Below are 19,683 nucleotides of genomic sequence, written 5' to 3'. Positions count from 1 at the left end.
TTTTTTTAAAATATTGACTGATGTTCAGGCAATAATGGGTCAAAAGACTACACAAATAACTCATCTTAAAAATAAAAGCAAAAACTTAACGAAAATGTAAACGCAAAAAAGCTAAAATAAAATAAAAAGATAAATTACTATCTTTAAACCTAAAGAGTGAAATTAAAAAGGTTTAAAAAAAAAAAAAGTATATATATATATATATATATATATATATATATATATATATATAAGGCATCTCTTGCAACTTTAAATAAAGTGCTTTAAAATGATGAAATCCATCAAAACAATAAAATGCTTTTGGACAATAAGCGTACTGCAAGAAAAATTATTATTGCAGGTAAAAAACAAAAAAAAGCATTTCATTTTTACAAATCCATGTATGAATTTCTGGACATACCATAAATAAATAAAAAGAAGTGATTACAATTATAAAATTTGTGCTTTGCAGCTTGAATTTATGCTCATTAAATTATAATTTTAAACGAGCACAGTTTTTTAATTTTGTTGGTTTTTAATAATGAAATATTTATTCTTCATAAAATCCATATTTACACTATTTGATTTCGACTATTATCACGAAAACGCAAACTACTTTTATCTTCTACAAGAGCTGATGGCAAAACAACTTGACTTAATGAATCTTCTATTATTCCAGAAGTTAAAGTAGAACCTTTAACCTGGTGGTGTTCACAATTAACCAAAAGACTTCCTGGAACAGGAAACTTCTGATGAACTCTAAATATTTATAAAGAGTACAAAAGAAACATGAAATTAAAAGTTAAAAAGTTTTCAAATTTCAAAAAAAAAAGAAAATAACCTGTCATACAGCTCATCAATCCCATTAGAATAAGTGATATAATCTGCCTCAGTAAACTCCTAAAAAAAAAAAAGGCATGGTAAATACTTTTAAGCATCAAACTTTAACAAATCTCTGTTTTTTCAAGCTTCACCACTTAATTAGTATAGACTTCTAATAACTTACTAAAGTTAACTTGTTAATAATAACAACATACAATTTAAAACAAACAATGCAAATATAAAATACCTTAGAACCATATCGTGCATGTTCATATAAATGTGTGACAAGCTCACATAGCTCACTGTACCCATCAAATGGTGAATAAGGAGGACCTTGCAGTAACTGAAACTGTTCTCGGACAGTTTGAAAAGGTTTGCGTGCCAGGCTGATGTTAACTCGAGAGAGAAGTTCATCTAAATATTTTTGCATACAAATATTTTCCTTAACAGAGGTAACTTAAAAAAAATTTAGTAACAAAACTTCAAAATATTTTAAAATAATATTATTTATTGCAGACATTAAGTGTTAAATCCCCTAAAAACAAACAATCCTACCTAAGCAACTCATCAGGTCAAAAGCTTTCCTTCGAAACTTATAACTTCTGTCATCTAAAATAACAAAAAATCTTAAGGGCAATTTCTTTTCACAAAAAAAAATCAATCCAAAAAACATAATATTTCTGGGATTATTTAAAATATTTTTAATACATTTAAGGATATTTGAGGCACAAGTAATTGAGAATATTTACAGAAAATTTAAAAAAATGATGTTTCTGAGTTCAATGAAAAAGGTTACATGAAAACATAAATTAAAAACATAAAATTTAAATTTTTGTCCTAGAACAAGAGTGTAAATAGGAGTTTAGTTTTAAACAAATTTATAGCCTTAAAATATTTATCAGTGGTACACACAAAGACCAAAATATTGTTTTTCAACTGCATTTTTCATAGCAGCATTAAGAGGATTAAAGATACTGTAACCCTTTTTTCAAAACATAAAGGACATCTACTTTAAAAGCATAGATATGCTGAATAGTTTAATTCACATGGTTTTACATACAAAAAACAGAAAATTTTTTTTATTGACTCAAATTATATGAGTCATGAAATTTTGAATTTTTTTTTTTTTTTTTAAATAAAATCAAGATTAAATTCAAGACTTACCTTTTTTTTACTGCAGTTGGTTTCCAGACCTTTTTATTACTGCAGTTGGTTTCCAGACCTTTTTATTACTGCAGTTGGTTTCCAGAGAAAAGCTCCAGGAGGGTATAAAAATAATGGTGCCTATATAAAAAACTTTTCGTCAAGTTATGTGTAACATTTTTCTTGTATCAAATAATTCTTTTAGGGTTATTTTACATAAAACTGTTTAAAAACATTTTTAAGAACCAAGGATATGAACAACTATTAGCTATTTCTAATAACTCTTTTTCCTTGGCTCAAGATGTAATATCTTTTCAGAAAATTCGAGCATTACATTCAAAATTAATATTCAGTGTAAACTGCGAAAATTTTTTTTGTCAAAAAATATGATGATAAACTATTTCACAAAAAAATGGCTTCCCAGCATGCAACACATTTTACTTGAAAACTGCAAAAAAATCTAACACTTTGCATAAACTTTTTAAAAAACTTTTACAAATCTCCATAAAAACAAACACCTACAGACTGTTACAGCCAATGTTTTACATCAGGATTTTGAATATATAAGTAAATCAAATAAAAGTTAGTCATCAACATGAAAGAGCTTTTAGAATGAATTTCAATAGTTTTTAGGTTAATATGTAAACTTCTTGAAACATTAGGTTATCACATTTAATATTTTCGGTAATATAGTAATAACTATGGAAATGACTGAGAGGGGTTACAATATCTTTTTTAAAAAAATAATTCAACTTAAAATTCCTTTTGATAGCAAAGCAAGTTTGCAAAATAAAATGTCATTTTTTGAGCATAAACAATTTCTCTCTTGAGCAAATCAATTTTTTTTATTTCTGGGCTTAAAATGCTTGTGAATCAACAGTACTTCTAACTAAGCTGAAATATAACCAAAAAATATACAAGCAAATAATTTTGCTTTGTTACACTTCTTATCTCTCAAACATTTGATACCACTCACCTTGCTCATTAACGAATGATGAATAAGATAAATCATGCTGCCCTTGATCACACAAAAGTTTTGGTTCCAGCCTCATTTCTGCAATCCTGTTAAAACTTTCTTCAATCTCCTTACGCAACTCCTGTAAATTAAAAAAACTAACGATAAATTTAATTATTTTTTATTGCCACTGATTTTTTATCAATGCTTATTTTTGGTATCAATTTTGGTTTTAATTGTTTATATAGCAAGCAGCTCATTTTACAACTTCAGAGCTTCAGGTTACTTAAATTACTGCTCTTTTTTTCCTTATTTTAAGACAGTACAGAGGTTGTCTTTTCTTTAGAAGTTGATGTCAGTTCAACTTCTGAACACTATTTAAACTAAAAAACTCAATAATTAAGAACTAAGTAATGCATTCTTTAAAATAGAGCAAACAAGTTAATGCTTATTAAAAATGTTTAAGAAACCCACAAAATGTTTTTAGACTTACATTTTAAATAAAAATGTTAACAATTATAGTAATGAAATTGTAATTACATTGCAGTGACAATTATTGCAAGGGAAATCTCTATTTTGAGGCTTGAAATACCAGTATTAGGATTCATAGTTTTTGTGGCTTTAAATGAAGGTATTAGTAGCTGTATATAACTTCATTTTAAAGCAGTTGGTATTTAAACAATAAGTGCAAGATATGCTTTTTTAAATTTCTGTTTTACTAACTTTTTAGCTTTAAAATTTTATTTTGAGCATTGAAAGGAGAGCTAACAGGGAGTATGAGCTTTAAAATAAACCAGTTATATACATTAGGGGATCCCATACTTTTAAAAAATTACCTTTTTTTACCATAAACACTAAGCCCCAAGTATTTTTTTGCTCAAAGGTATGTAGATGTAGGATCTGTTAAAAAAAAACTGATACTATAAAGTCTTCATTTGCAAAAATAGACTTTATTGCTTCATTTTCTAGACAAAAAAAAATTAGCTTAAGACGAAAATAAAATTGTTGCGACCGCAATATAAAAACCCATTACACTTCTTGATAAAATTAAACTTTTTAACAAACGCAAAACAAAGTTTTAGAAAGAGTATAAATAAAATTATTTTAACAAAAGGTTTTGACTTATCTTTATATTTATATATTTTTTGTATTTCGATTTTTTTGTAATTATTTATTTTAACCCATAAATATATTGCCAAAGTAAAAGAGATATTTCACAGTTAGTATGAAACAGTATGAAAACACTAATGGTTTAAAACCAATAAAATAGGCAAGCATGTTTGATTTAATTGGTGATATAGAATTTTTTAAAATAAATATATATTAGCATTATCTTAATATTATAGATAATGTTTTAATAACATTATATTACTTTAACAATATTAATATTGATATTTTCTTATAAAAAAATTTATCATTAATAATACTGATAAATAATGTAATGATAATATTTTATTTCCAGAGAAAAGGAAGAGCTTTTATCTTCTAAATCAATATTTTTAAAAAAGTATTTCACTAGTTAATTTTTTATGGTGTTGAAGTTACATTTAAGTTCATTATTTATGATAGCAGTACTACAAATATAAGTCATAATAGAGATGTTATCCATTGCTTAGAGGTTAAATTAAAAAAAAAGCTAGGATGAGTAATATGTTCACTTAACACAAATGAACTTTGCCTTCAACATCCTATAGAAGAGCTTGATGGTAAGACAACCTCAAAGATCTCTGAAGAAGTTACTTTCCAAGGTGACTGAAATGGAAAGTAATTACAACATCCAGCCAATATCTGTAAGTCCTAATTTAATTGAACTTCGTGAAGAAATAGTAAATGAGTTATCTTCAGATTAAAAATATGCCTAAAAAACAATACCAGATATAATTTTAGGAACTCTTGCTGAAAGTTTGACAAACCAAAAACCAGGAACTATGGTCTATTCAAGGTGGCTCAACAAAGGTTCTTCCTTATTTTCATTGTGAGTATGAAAACATGGATTAAAGGGAGATGAGCTAAAAAATTATGAATTAATTCTCAAGTTCATTGTATGAGTTTACTTCCCTATGTGGTTGCAATCAAAGTGAAGCATAGTTGGATAGAGAACACAACAAATCCTGAACCAATTCGCCCATATAAAATTTCAAGATGAAAATGTACTATCTTCAGCATAGTATTGTCATTCTAAAACCTTATTACAAAGTTTACTTTACAGCCAAAACAAGATTGAAAGGAAATTTGCTGTTAATAAAATTTTTGAAACTAGAAAACATCAGAAAATGAGAATCCTCACTCTCCCAGAGCATACAAGATTCCTAACTTAAACTTGCATGCAACCACATTGACTGACCTTATAACACGGAAAGAAGCCTATAAACCTGTCAAATGAACAATAGTGATGTAGAAAAATTCCTGATTGTCCTAAGGTATTTCCATATTTCTCTGTTCACACAGAGAGAGGGCAGTTAAAGAGTAAAATTAATTTCCATTATACTTAACAATATATTATAATTGATAAAAGTTTAAGAAATATTTATCGTCTTTTAGGCAACTGCTGCTTTTGAAACTGTCTTTTGTTTTGATAGAAAAGATGGTTTTTATCTGAGCAAGAGCAGAAAATAAAGCAATAAACCCTCCTTTTAATAGCAAGAAGGACAGCTCTTCATTTTAGCATTTATTTTAGTCATTTTTAGTGCCTATAACAAAATGTATTTTAGAGATATTTAGATATTAAGATATATTATTAGAGAGAAAATAATTTAATTTTTGTTTGTTAATTTTTATAAGCTTGATATCATATTGTAGAATAAGCATTTATGAAACCTGGCACCTATACATAGAATATGAAGGGGGGCTTATACACCACTCCAATTTTTCCAAAAAAATCTTTACTTATTGACATCCAATCTGGTGAAAAAAAATTGTTTTTTATACTATCTGTATGGGATAGTCTTACATATTTTAAACTTTGCTCCCCCCTCCCCATTTGAGTTAATATTTGCAAAAATTAAGGTCTATTTTTGCAAATGTTGCTTTTATTTTGATAAATTTATATATGCTACCCCTTAATGTGTGTACCTTAAGGCAAAAAAATCCTTGGGGACAACCTTGTTAATGAAAGTTGAAAAGTACGGGATGCCCTAATATACATTTTTATTAGTAAAAAGTTGTGAAAACAGCTGTTATATAATTTTGGGGTACTAAAAATTATACAACATTTTAAGATATATATTGGCTCCAGTTTTCATGATATAAAAATCATTTAATAAAGGAAGGTTTATGAAATGCATGAAGTAACTTACACTATAGATTACATAATATTGGTGACCAAAAGATAACTCATATATCAAGATGATGCAACATTAGCTAATATTATATCACCAAATTGTAACAGCATCCATTGCTTAGCAAGTTAGTGGCTTTAAACATTTTTTTCATCCAAGTAAACTTAATTATATCTTGGACTTGTGTAATAAAGCAAATAGTTTCTGTTTATTCGGCAGCAAATACATTTTTGTATCACAAAAAGAAGAATTAAAGCTATGATCAAAATAGCCTATAGTTTTTATTTCAGTTGCAAAATACCAGGACAGATGTGCATCTCATTGATAAAGCTCTTACTAAAAAAAAAACAAAAACTGCAGAATCTAAACTTTATATGAGTAACATAACAAGTGCCTCATGGGAAAGGACTACTAATTCTAAAAGTACCTAAATCTTCCATAGTTGAATCCACTGAGGAAAAACCTCCAGAAGTTAGTGATGAACTGTATCTCATAATACACATAGAACTAAATGATTTAACATAAGATCTGAATTTTAAGAAGAAAAAAGGGTAGAGTTCAAGGCTACAGCAGTGGAATCTCTTAGCAAGTAGTATTTGTACAATAGAGTGAGTATCAGTAAGATCTTATTCAATTTGTTGTCCAAGAAAGTGGTGGTGTGGTTTGTAGCAACATCTGTGGTTTAATGTCAGCCATCAACGTTATAATCCTGATGAGTGGAGGCTGTTCATTGATTCTACCTTACAACTCTTATAGCCGTATTGCTGCATACTGCCAATCAGTAACCATCAGTTCCAGTTGCTTATGTAATTACACTGAGAAAAACATAAAAAATTGAAAGAGCTCTTAAGATGTCTTAAATACAATCAACATCAATGATGCATCTGTGGTGACTTAAAAAAGGTTGCTATCTTATTTGGTCATCTGGATGGATATACTAAGTATTGTTGTTTCTATATGAGACAGTTGTGTGAAAGTATTGCACTTTTTCAAATGAGATTGCTACAGTGATTGCAGCCTGAGAGTAAAAATGTAAACAGCATTAAGATTATAAATCTTTTACAACACATCAAATTGAGATTAATGAAAAACTTTGTGAACACAATGTAAAAGAATAAAGCAGCTTTCATGTACCTGACAGATAAATTTCCATAACTTAATTCTACAATATTAAATGACAAGTTTTTTTTGGGTCCGCAGATCCATGAAGTTATTGATGATGCATTTTATCTGTTGCATGGCAAGGAAAAGGCTGTATGGATAGCATTCTTGTCAGTGATATCAAGTTTTCTCAAAAACAGTAATGCAGTAAACTGTAAGGAAATGTTTAAAAACTCATCTAGGCAAACAAACGTCTTGATTGTAATGTCCTGAAAAACTTATTTTCCATCAAATTCTGAAGCAGAGTAACAACCATAAGGAACACATCTATCTTGATGCTTAAGCTATGGAAAAGAGATATCAAGGTTAATAAATCCCATCAATGCTTGCAAATAATTGCAGGAGAACTGTATGAGATAATTCTTTCTTTGAACATAAAAGAAAAGTTAAGAGAAGCAAAAGCAGCACAAACTGAAGGCAAGATTATTGAAAAATTGAAACTTACAAAAATTTTAAACTTGCTTACTTGTTTAATTTTACCTAACAAACATATGCCATAGATTACATTGTATATTTTCAGTTGCTGATAAACTTTAACTTTACAATAAAAAGATAATGGTATTATGTGTTAATTTAAAAATGCAATAGATTTTTAAATAAGCTTAAGATATTTTTTAAAGCACCAACAGATTAGTCTCATTTGGTCTGCAAATTATAATGTGATATTGAGCTTTGGCACATTTATGCAATTACCTGTAGATGGAAAACATAAAACATTTCATATAAATGAAAACTAGAGCCAACTAACAAATTTCATTTTTTTATTTGGATTAAGCTTGTGAAATTCATTAAGAAATGCCACATTTCATTTTAAAAAACTTTTAATTTGTCAAGCAATTTTATTTTTTCAAAAAAATCTATACCTTTGGAGCACAAAATCCAGCATGATCAACTGGACCTTTGTTGTTAATCAAGTAGAGACGAAGTATTTGCCTTTTCGCCCATAAAACAACAAACACAACACCCTGTTTACACAATTAGTAACAAAAAAATGATGACTTAGTGAAAAAATAAAGATACCACTTGAATAAATTATCTTCATATTAAAAAATATATAAAAAATAAAAAAAATAGTCAAACTTACAAACCCAAGAAATATGACTGAAATCAATAATTTTCCACCACCTAACCAGGTGTACAAATCTGAGTCAGGTTCACTTACTGCTGAAATGGCCATAAATATTATTGTTGCTATTATTACTATTTCCCCTGCAATAAAAATAACTACAATATCATCCAGAGTAATTGCTGTGTAACACTATAACTTATCTAAATCCAAGTGTTGAGTATTGCAAAACAAATGCATCTTTAGAAAAAAATGACAAATGAGTCTTTTTACTTCAGAGGTATAGAAGAATAAAAAGACGAATGCAGGCATAAAACAAAATTTTAAAAATAAAATATTATTTACATGCGTTACAAGAGTTTTAATTGTCAATAATTTAATAACATATTTGAAGTTATAAAAAAAATTTCTTTTAAATATAAATGTTAACTGTCAAACTCCTCCACACTCAAAAATAATTCAATAAAAAAATATCATGCAGAAGCAGAAATCTGTTTCTTTAGTCTCTGGTACATAAAGTTATCTAATGAGCGTCTCCGCCACCAAACAACAAAACAAAAGAAAACTGACATAAGCAACAAACAACCCTAGAAGAAAAAAAACTGTTAACAATATCAGCAAAACAAAAAAACAAACAAACAAACAAAAAAACAAAATAACTAAAACTCAAATAACACAAGTCACAGATTTTAAAGCTTACTTCAAAAACCCAAAACTTTTTTGTTTCGTGAGTAATTGAAAATGGGCAACTATAAAAGAAAAAAAATTCTATAAACTTTTAGCATAAATCAATAATCACAATAAAATCATTATATTGGATGAAATATTTTATATAAGGTTAAGTAGTATAAAATTGTGATGTACAAATTTGGTTTAGCCTATAAAATGTCTCAGAACATGATAGAATTCTTTAAAAACCTTTGACAGAAATTATCAAAAATTGTGTTTAAATAAAATTTTATGAACTTTTAAATGTTTTCATCATTAAACTTATAGCTTAACTATAATAATACTTAGAACAATAATCTAAACTTTGTAGAAACTTTCTTGCATCCTTTAAAGTAGCTATGTTAAATTAGCTGTTTAATAAAAATAGTAGCCATATAAACTTTTATTCTTTAACTAAAGTCTAAAGTATCTCATGCTTTAGAGAGATTTGTTCCTAAAAAATTTTACCTTATTAAAATCTTATTTATTATGATTTGCATAAGGATTACTCTATTTGCTTTTAATATAACACTGACAAAGCAAATACAAAAAAATTTAAAGCATGGTAAAAATATGGGGCTTTTCTTTTTATTGGAGATTGAAAATATTATAAAAAGTAAACAAGACAAACCTCAACACATGTTTTTCTTTTGATGAGAGACACTCTATTGTTTTAACATTTCCAGTTGTTTTACAGGCTTGCTCAAATTTCTAAAGAAAGTTCGACTTTAAATACTTAGAAAATCAATTTAAAGATAATAACACATTCAGAGATAAACAATTTGATCAGTAAGAACTCTACTCTTTATATCTAACTACTGCAACAGCTTTTTAAAACCTTTTTTTAAGATAAAATTTAAGAAAAAAACATAGGAAGACAAGTCTTTTGAAATTCAACTTTATTAAACAAGTTAGTTTATAAAGATCTGTTCTTGTTTCCAATAATTTCATGCATGTTTGGTATTTAAAACAACACTACCATCCTACTTAATTATTTTAAACTCATTTATTTGGAAACTGTCATCAAGTCACCTTTAAAAACTTACAACCTCATGGCTTAAATGTTTTCAAGAGCTTTTCCTTATCTGTTCTAATTAAACATTTTTATCTCTAATCATTAAACATTAGGCTATTTATCAGCTATAAGAACTTCAAGCTCAACTTATACTCTACAATAATTTTTTTTATATTATTGAATTTATTTTTTGAAAAAGTTAACTTGAATGCAGTTTATATGCTTCAAAATGAAATACTTTAATGATATAATCAAATAAGCATAGAAATATAAAAAAAAATATGGAACTAGTGTCAACATTCAAATAAATATTGCTTACTTCGCTTTTCTCCTTAAACTGCTATGAAATTGAAAAATAAGTTTGTTGAAAACATGAAGAGTTTTGATAACAAGAGATAATTCTATTCTCTTTTGCTTTGGAATTTTTGATTTTAAATAATATATTTTTTAACTCCCTTATTTAACTTTAAATAATCTTAATTGTAACAACAGCAATAATTACATACATTGAGGAAACTTATGGTAGTTATCCTAGAATCCTTGATTTGTACCAATCACTTAATTTGTACCAATCATTTAATTTGTACCATATCAACCACTCTTAGAGAAGTAAGTGCAGTATTAATTATGCAATAACTGTTAATGTTCTTTATTAATATTTTGCAAGATCAATATTGTAAAAATTGCAGCTAGTTAAATTTAACTGAATCACTGATTGTGCTGTGCTGCAATTGTTTTGGTGCTGTTCGTAGCTACTACCACCATTATGCTAGAGATTACCATGTTTATGACAGTAAAAATGATCAAAAAGAATAGTTTGAATGATTTGTAGCAATCATACATAAAATGATTGTAGTAATTTAATTTTCTTTTTAAGTTGTCACATATGTAAAAAAATGTTTAAAATGTCTGTGTTTTTTTTTTAACACAAAATAGATACAAAACAGATTTTGCAAACTTTCACACTATTGTTGGCTTTTAAAAATATTAAATCTCACAAAATTTGAACTTACAGTTCTAAGCTTTTCCCAAGCTATACTGTCCATAGATATGCTTTACATGCCTAAAATCTACTATTTTGTGTTAAATCCTTTACCTTTAAACATGATCTAATAAAGATAAAGACAAAGAATTTGGAATCTGTGTTTTTTGGGTATTTATGAAGTTGAAAGATTTGAAAAATAAAGCCAGTTGTCTACAGTTTTATTCAAAATTAAGCAACTTAATTTGTAATTATAATTTCTGATGACTATACAAGCTACAAAAAAAGGTTGTGCCTATGTAGATATGTATACAGAATTTTTGACCATTAAAAGAATCCTAAAAATTAAATACCATTCATAATGGAATGCGTATGCGTATCGTACATCAAAGTATGATACATCAAAGTATGATACACATACCATTAAGGAATGATATCATTTAACTTTTATGTATAGATTGTTTAAATTCAAAGACACAATTTTTTTATTGGATAAATAGACAAAGATCACAGAACTTATATATTTTCAAAAATTTCAACATAAAGTAATATTTGTAGTTTTAACATAATTTTTGTTATTCATATAATATGACCAAATTTTACTGTAGGTATCAATATCAACTACTATATTGTTTATTGAAAAAATCTGAGATTTAATGACCTCACTATTCTCACTTAAAAGGAATGGTTATATCAGGAATATAGCGATAATCAATTCTAGTTCCCAGCACTGTTTATTTAATTACAAATCTGTTATTAAAATTAAGCTCCTATTAAAACGATTGTTTCTTCATAGTTAAGTATAGAAGTGATAATTTATATTTGCCTTGTGCAGAAATTATAAACAGATTTTTTTTTTAATATAAAAATTTGTAAAAGTAAATATTGAAATTTACATGTGAACTTTATTAAAAACTGTAAAACACTGTAAAACACTGTAAAACTAACAAACTACACAAAATATCTAGCGGATTACATAAGCATAAGTAAAATATCCATCATTAAATTCCAAACTTTTACATGCTAGGCCATTTTTTTGTTGAAAACTGCTTGAAACTGGAAACTCAAATTTAGGAGATTAATCATTTTTAAAAATGGCAGCAAAATCAGTAAAATATTTGAGGGGTTCAGTATCCTTGGTGAATTGTAATGGAATTACTTTGACCTAATCTAAACTGTTGTAGAACTTTGCTTCAGTTATACGTGGGTCTTTAGAATTTTTTTTTTTTTGTGTGTTTATGAACAAGTTTGTTTTATGAAGATTTTATTATTAGAATTAAACTAATAAAAAAAAGTACATTTATGATCTGAGTTTAATTTAGGATATCTAAAAATCAGTCACCATGTCATAGCTGGAGCAAGGAGTGCAATCTTTAATAACATGATAGTCTTCTCCATTAGCACAAGTTAAATTTTTCACAGAGCTTTGAAGGGCATAACTGTTAGGATTGATGCTGGGAAGAGCGAAAGAAAATCCTTTTACCAGTAATATTGCTAAACAAACCACAACCACACCCGCAAGAATTCTAAAAAACAAAATCTTTTTTTATTTAAATAATGACTAGCACCACAGAACCTGACATATTTACGATACATAGCTACAGTTTTTAAAAAAATTAATATGTCATTTAAAACTGGTATCAGTTTTAACCTAAAAATGCTGAACTAAATAAATGAAGTTTTTTTTGTTGCATAACTTCTACATTGCACATTTATTAACATATCAAATTACACTGGCCAACAAACAAAACAAAAAAGTTGTGTACTACTCTGATTTATGTGCTTTTGATTAAATTGATGCTGATTTTAAATCTAAATCTAAAATTATAAATAAAATTTTTACTAAAGATAACAAACTTTTGCTAAAATAAATTTTCATGCGTGCTTAACTAAATTGATAGAATCAAACTGTAATGCATGCTATCCATTGTGCAGATGTTTGAACTAAGTACTTTATGTATTGTGCAGTATCATGAAGTTGCACTTAGATGCAGATAGAAAAGCTTCATAAAACTACTTATGTGCTTGTGACTGGATGGTATTTCTCTTTGCCGAAACCAGCAATAATCCTCCATCATATTGGGAATAAAAAGATCTTTTAAAATGAAAGATTTCCTGGTGATATCACCCACTATATTGATTGGTTATAGCCTTTCAGTTGTCTAGAAAAGATAAATGCTGACACTTATCTTTTAAAAGACCCTATAAACAATCAACAAGGTGAAAGATATAGGGAATGCATTTTCAAAGACATGCATTTTCAAAGACATCCCATTTTTTCTATGGCCTTTATTATATCTGAATATTTACTTTGATAAATAAAATGTCAAACATTTACTTCATATGTCCAACAACATTGCTAAATCTTGATAACACTAAATTTTTCCATCATGCATAATTGTATCAACAAGTTTGCTTGCCAAAATTCTTTTTTGATAATTTGAAAATGAGAAAAACAGAAAAAAGCATTTAAAAACAGTTCAAATTTTTCTTTTCAGGAAAAATTTGTTAACAATATTGCTGTCTTTGAAACACTTGCTTATTGCTTGATGGATAAAGTGATTTATACAATAGCTTTACAGCTTAAGTATGAATGCTCAAGATAAAAAGCTTGATCAGAAATATTAAAAATGTCATCCTATTATTGATTATTATTGCATATATGACAGTAAGTAAGAAGGTAGGAACTACAAATTTCTCACATTTTTTGTTAAATAAGTAAAAAAAAAAAAGAGTGTTTCTACTGTGACAGTAGCAATTAAAATCTTAAAAAGGAAATTTTTATTAGTTAACTGTGTTGATTAGTAAAAATAAGACTTGGTCATTATATTATACACAGATGATACATTCATTTTTATATGGAATACGAGCTAGAGAGTTCTTCTAGCATGACTTTAACACACCTAATAATAATGAAAGTGGATATTTAAACAATTATTAAAAAGTTGATAAGTTTATATAATTTACAAATAATTTGCAAGTTAATCTATAAATTTGAACAAATTTTACTTTGATACAAAATAAATAGAAGTTTTAAGTAGCATACAGAAGCAATGTGTTAAAATGTATATATAAGGTAGTATCAAATATTAAAGATTTAAACTTATTTCTTCTCAAACCTGTTGAAATCAGCTTATTTTTTGAAAGCATATAATCCTAGGTTTAATCTTTAGGCTAACATATAATATTAAACAAAAATAAGACAGAAATAAGTAAATAACTTAGTATAAGATTATTTGAGCCTACATCCCTAAACAGGTAAGCTGTGTGTAAAATCTATACCTAACTAAGCTAATACTATATATAAAGCGAAATCAGTTGTTAAAAATATACTTCATATTACCTACTTACTTAATTAAGATGAAACTTGAACCACAACAGTTCATTTAGATACTTGTACGGTAATAAAATAGTTGTTAACGTTGATGGTGAGTTTCCTAAACCTACAGTGGAGATTTCCACATTTTCGGAAGGTACTTTTGACTTAATATATTTGTCAGATCAAACGGCAACTACTGCTCACCACAAAAAGCAGTTAAAGGCTTCACTTGATAACATGCGCGAAATCTGAGTGGTGCGGGACAATCCTAATAGAGAGGAGGGAAGAGGTGTGTAATTAATACAAGCATGTTTAATAAAAAAAGTATGCCCGTTGATGATAACTAATTCAAATTTATAAATTAATCTTCAAATCATTTGTAGATTACATAAACTGATCAGCTTCTTAATTATTATTTAAATATCCACTTTCATTATCATTAGGTGTGTAAAAGTCAAGCTATAGCTTTAATTACAAGCGAGAGAGTTCTTCTATAAAAGAACTCTTTAGCTTGTATTCCATATAACAGTAAGTAAGATGGTAGGAAATACAAATTTCTCACATTTTTTGTTAAATAAGTGTAAAAAAAAAAGTGTTTCTACTGTGACAGTAGCAATTAAAATCTTAAAAAGGAAATTTTTATTGGTTAACTGTGTTGATTAGTAAAAGTAAGTCTTGGAAAGAAAGAAAGAAAGAAAGAAAGAAAAAAAGAAAGTAAATACGAAAGTCAAAGCTTGCACTTGGCAAATATAACCATTTCTTATATTTTTTTTATAAATCTTTTGCATTTTTTTGAAACTAAATATGCTCCTAAAACTATGAAGGAAAATGGTAACTAGAGTGGGTGCAAAACAAACATGAGATGTAAAACAAACATCAACGTCAAAATTAAACGATGTTTTATTTTGATAAGAAAATGCAAAACTAACACTAAGAATGAATTTTAAATCAAATAGAGAATACTACTAAGCATACTATAATCACTTGACAAACAGAGTTTTATCAAGTGATTCGAAGTACGTTGAGTTGTACGATCAGTTACTATAAGCTAGCATAGAATTGAAAACAACTGCTTCAGAGAAGCCATACTTCAAAGTGCCATAAAAATACCGAATAGTGGAATTTCAATTTCTGGCTTTTCTAAAAGCTTTTATTCTTCAGCAAATAAGTTATTTTAAATTTAAAATTTAAATCAAACAAATTTTGTAGGGGGAAAAAAGATTAGCCTAAACATTAAGCTGATGTATGTTTCATGGAGAAGCTGGAAATGAACAACATATGGAGCTTAGAGGAAGCAAAAAATGTTAAAGAAGGCTACATATTCCTTCAATCGCATTCAATTTTCAACCACAAAGCATGTAAAGCAAGGTACCTAATCTTAACTAGTGATTATTTATACTGCTTTAGTCGACGCGGTGATCTGGATTCAATACCCACGGATGTAATAAAGTTAAACGATGTTTCGATCAATATCAACGAAACTAAGCATGGTTTGAATAAAAAATACTTTATTAAAATTGGTCGAAAGCAGTATAGAAAAGCGTACAACATTTTCTTTTTTGAACCAGCGGAACGTGATGAGTGGTTAACTAGCATTTTAAAAATTTTAACCACTCAGTATATAAATGTAAATATGCCAACGAAATCGCAAGAAATATCAATTCATCGTTGGATGTCATTTAAAAAGAAACAGACCAAATATATAAGCTGTCTTGATTTAACACACCTGGGTGTTATTAATAATCCATTTACAGCTCACGAAACTATTATTCCTGTACAAAAGGCGTTTGGTAGCCTATCCACATTACATTCTTCTCAAGATAGTTCTATAAAGATGGTTGATAGAAAAGGTTTTTACAACCGCTCTGCAGAACACGACAGAGCATCATCTATGCTGGTTTTATCGAAAGCTAAGCGTAACTTTTTCTTTTCAAAATATTTTGAAGTGCGTCCAATGAAAAGCGAAGAATTTTCCGACTCAGTTATTGGTATAAGCGTTAGACATTTCTCTTTAACGTAAAATTGGCCCAAACAAAATTCGATATCAACAAACTAAAAGTAGAAAAAGTTTTTAACTTGTGTTTTATAGTGATTGCATGTAAAATAGATTATATATACTTATGAAATTATCTAAATATGACATATTTATAAAAAAATAACAAAACTTTCTTATTGTAAATCTGCTCTTTTAACTTTTCCTCCAAAATCATATGAATTAAAAATGAATCAAAATTCGAATGTTGATTGTAAACTCTGATTTCATACTTGTTTCTTCGTTTAAAATATAAATTTTGAACTAAAAAAAAAAAAGTAAATTTTGAACAAAAAAAAATATAAATTTTGAACAAAAGAAAGTGTATAAAATCAGAAAAAGATTTTTGTAATTTGAATCTTATACTTCAGTCTCTGAAAAAAAAAAAAAAAAAAAAAAAAGAAGCCAAAATGTCTGAACATTTTCAGTATGCAAGTGAAATTATGCTTGAGTTTATCCCTCATGTAAGAGTTAATCTATTATTTAACCATTACAGAATAATAATCAGAAATATCCCATTTCTGATAATTAATAGGAAAGTTGTAATGTGAACATGGAAACAGAACTTCCATTTTTAACTTCACGAAAAATTTTGTACTTTTGCTTTATATAGCTTCGTGGAAAGTTATATACACACACATATATATATTGCAATTGATACATTCAAACAGAACAAAACAATATTTTGATGAGCGTAGAACTTATTTTGTATGAAAAATATTCAGTTGAAGTTGAACGATATTTTAGTAAACAAATCTTCCAAATACGTTTTGAAAAACCCATTTAAGAAAGTTTTCGCGGTTGTAAAGCTCAAGCCTATTGATCAACGCCCTTAAAGAATTACAAATAATATACAAGAAAACATACAAAAAAACGCGCACACCCACACACACACACACAAAAGATGTATTTGGTATAGTAGAAACAATATCTTATTTGACTTTACAAACATATTTTTAAATTTGCCAAAAAGACTTAAACTTTAGAGAAAAAGAAGAATGAAACATTTGTATTTTTTTATAGTTTGCTTCATTTCTTTTTATATCTTATAATCTCGTTTATTATTAGTTTTAAATTTTAAGAATTTTTCGAGCACAAATAAAGAGCGACTAAAAATTAGCTGAGCCCAAAGTAATCGAAACCAAAGTTATCCCAGCGAAACCGTAAATAAGACTTGTAATGTTTTTGTAGCGAAACCGAAAACCGAAATTTAAAAAACTAGTAATAAATATTTGATTATGAATTTTATTCCAAGAAACATTTTATTTGTAGAAATAAAGTTTATAAGCTTTTATAAAAAGTTAACAATTGCAAGGGAGAGAAGAAAATATCTTTCAAATTATGTTGGCAGCAGCCAGTTCCTTTTTTCCAAACTCTGTGTGTTTACCTTAGTAAAATTACTTTCTGTTTTAGGTGGGTCGTAAAAGTTTGTTTACTCGCTGAAAGTTTGCATTTTTTTCTTGAGAATATTTACGTTTGAAAAATTAATTCTAAATTAATCCCATTTACATTTATCTGAACAAAATATTGGAAAAAATTAAACTCTACAATGCGGAGAAGTTAGTTGACGAGGGATGATAAAAATTTTGATTACGTTTATCGTAATAACCGCAGCAGCAGGTGTTTATTTAGAATATGCAAGCCATGCATTCACGGTCAAAATATTTTAGCTTCTCAAGAACTGATTAAAGTAGGCTAGTTTATTGTTTAAAGTAGGCTAGTTATTGATTAAAGTAGGCTAGTTTATTGTTTACACTAAAGTGCCTAGTTCTTCAAACTTTCAGAAAATTCTCTTTTTCAATTTAAATAAAGATTAAAGCGTTAAGGTATATTTTTATTTACACAAAGATTCTTTTACGAGTACTCCAACATTTGAGAGTTCTTCCGCGTCAAAACAACAACGCTTAGCAACCCTGTCTCAGATTATTCTCACATGACATATTTTTATTACGTTCGTATTAATTCTTTACTTATTGTTAAAGTAATTTGACATTCATGAGTTTTCGATCAAATTGGTCATTTTATAGTTTGATTTTTTTTTTTCCTTTTAATTTTATTTGTAATTATCAATTATTCATTGCGCTCCTTTGTTTTTTCAAAATTTATTTTATAACGTTTCGAATTTCTAGTTTGGTTACTAAAAAACCTTCTGCATCAGCGATTGGTTTAAGATAAATTAATTCCAATTTTTATCTAGAAGCTTGTTTATTCAGTTGCTATGCGCTTGAAAATAATTTATACCTTGAAAATGCTTTAAAAACTCGGAAATTTCGGAAAGTTACTTTATTTAAAATTTGTTTATAAATGTGTAAAATAATTTTATATCAATAATTATATATATATATATATATATATATATATATATATATATATATATATATATATATATATATATATATATATATATATATATATATATAACAATATCAATTTAAATTATGTTAATTCCATAATATTATGTAATATATAATAATTATATATTATATAATAATTATGTAGAAACAAAAAACTAGAAAAAAAATTTTTGACACTTTTTAAGATCTCCTTTTTCCCTCTAAAAGTTTTCGAATTCATTATCAATTATATTTGTTTTTATATTTTTGTTTTATATATATAACAAAAATATATATATGTTATATATATATATATATATATATATATATATATATATATATATATATATATATATATATATATATATATATATATATAACTTTTAACTTCGATCTAGAAGTTTGCAAAAAACGATATGAAAGTTTTTTTTTTTTAACAAGTATGAAAGCATCATTTTTCGACCACTGGTTTTTAAATTGACAGTTATTTAACAATAATTTAAATTTCAAGCTAAAGTATTTACTTTTTAAATTCATTAAACTGAGTTAAAGGTCATGTAAACTAAATCTTTGTTTTTAAATTTAGAATATATTTATTGATTGTAAAAGCAAACCATTGTTTCGACTTTGAAAGCAACTGTCTAAAATTTTTTTTTGAACCAGCTCGTGCATTTATAGATGATGGTTTTTTTGCTTGTCGCAGTTGAAAAGGAAACAAAGAAGATTCAAAAAATCAATGATTTTATTGCAGTTGCTGAGAAATCTGATGGTGTTGGAATCAAAACAATTCTATTGATTTTTTTTTGGAAATATTTTGGGTTTCACTGATGAAACCTCGCCAAAAAAACTGAAGTCATCTGGAAGCCACAAACTTGAAAACATGTTTGTTG

At 27.0% G+C, this 19,683-nt stretch overlaps 3 protein-coding genes across 8 annotated transcripts in view; all 3 read right to left on the bottom strand.

The window, feature by feature from the left end:
- Positions 1-494: 494 nt before the first annotated feature.
- On the bottom strand, positions 495-8,583 carry LOC145187629 (lipid transport auxiliary protein 1-like). Of its 5 annotated transcripts, XM_090082804.1 has the most exons (7): positions 8,423-8,558; positions 8,202-8,303; positions 2,921-3,041; positions 1,357-1,410; positions 1,049-1,215; positions 821-879; positions 495-738 (listed from the first exon to the last, which is right to left on the bottom strand). In XM_090082804.1, the coding sequence occupies exons 1-7, from the start codon at positions 8,513-8,515 to the stop codon at positions 552-554; spliced, it is 783 nt and encodes a 260-aa protein (XP_089938930.1). In that variant the 5' UTR covers positions 8,516-8,558; the 3' UTR covers positions 495-551. The 5 variants fall into 5 exon arrangements, 3 of the variants coding, with proteins under 3 accessions (XP_089938930.1, XP_089938911.1, XP_089938918.1); XR_016451033.1 differs by lacking the exons at positions 495-738; positions 821-879 and adding an exon at positions 1,966-2,085 and having other exon boundaries at positions 1,099-1,215; positions 8,423-8,583; XR_016451039.1 differs by lacking the exons at positions 495-738; positions 821-879 and adding an exon at positions 1,995-2,085 and having other exon boundaries at positions 1,135-1,215; positions 8,423-8,582.
- Positions 8,584-8,709: 126 nt separating this feature from the next.
- Positions 8,710-14,679, bottom strand: LOC149892838 (protein JTB-like). 2 transcript variants are annotated; one of them, XM_090082771.1, is made up of 5 exons: positions 14,453-14,679; positions 12,452-12,635; positions 9,744-9,823; positions 9,105-9,153; positions 8,710-8,991 (listed from the first exon to the last, which is right to left on the bottom strand). In XM_090082771.1, the coding sequence occupies exons 2-5, from the start codon at positions 12,452-12,454 to the stop codon at positions 8,878-8,880; spliced, it is 246 nt and encodes an 81-aa protein (XP_089938897.1). In that variant the 5' UTR covers positions 12,455-12,635; positions 14,453-14,679; the 3' UTR covers positions 8,710-8,877. The 2 variants fall into 2 exon arrangements, with proteins under 2 accessions (XP_089938897.1, XP_089938891.1); XM_090082765.1 differs by having other exon boundaries at positions 14,461-14,672.
- Positions 14,680-16,129: 1,450 nt separating this feature from the next.
- Positions 16,130-19,683, bottom strand: part of LOC145187808 (uncharacterized) — a 64,977-nt gene continuing 61,423 nt past the window's right edge. The window contains exon 14 of the mRNA XM_090082680.1: positions 16,130-16,480. Within this exon, the coding sequence (XP_089938806.1) occupies positions 16,426-16,480 (55 nt within the window). The 3' untranslated portion in view covers positions 16,130-16,425. The remainder of the gene's footprint in view (positions 16,481-19,683) is intronic.

The sequence above is a fragment of the Hydra viridissima genome, unplaced genomic scaffold, assembly GCF_058129835.1.
Source record: "Hydra viridissima isolate aposymbiotic clone 2 unplaced genomic scaffold, HvirCarnegie_v1 scaffold_1, whole genome shotgun sequence".
NCBI lineage: Eukaryota > Metazoa > Cnidaria > Hydrozoa > Anthoathecata > Hydridae > Hydra > Hydra viridissima.
The sequence above is the reverse complement of the archived record's forward strand: the minus strand, read 5'-3'. Positions and strand labels throughout refer to the sequence as shown.

Excerpts from the sequence above, each read along its gene's own strand:
- LOC149892838 (XM_090082765.1), bottom strand. The coding sequence starts at position 14,495 with ATGAACTGTTGTGGTTCAAGTTTCATCTTAATTAA. Across the intron at positions 9,154-9,743 it reads AAAGAAAAACATGTGTTGAG|TTGCCCATTTTCAATTACTC; the intron begins GTTTGTCTTGTT and ends TTTCTTTTATAG. Across the intron at positions 8,992-9,104 it reads AAAAGTTTTGGGTTTTTGAA|GGTTGTTTGTTGCTTATGTC; the intron begins GTAAGCTTTAAA and ends TTTTTCTTCTAG.
- LOC145187629 (XM_090082804.1), bottom strand. The coding sequence starts at position 8,515 with ATGGCCATTTCAGCAGTAAGTGAACCTGACTCAGATTTGTACACCTGG. Across the intron at positions 3,042-8,201 it reads CTGGATTTTGTGCTCCAAAG|GAGTTGCGTAAGGAGATTGA; the intron begins GTATAGATTTTT and ends TTTAATTTACAG. Across the intron at positions 880-1,048 it reads ATGCACGATATGGTTCTAAG|GAGTTTACTGAGGCAGATTA; the intron begins GTATTTTATATT and ends TTTTTTTTTTAG.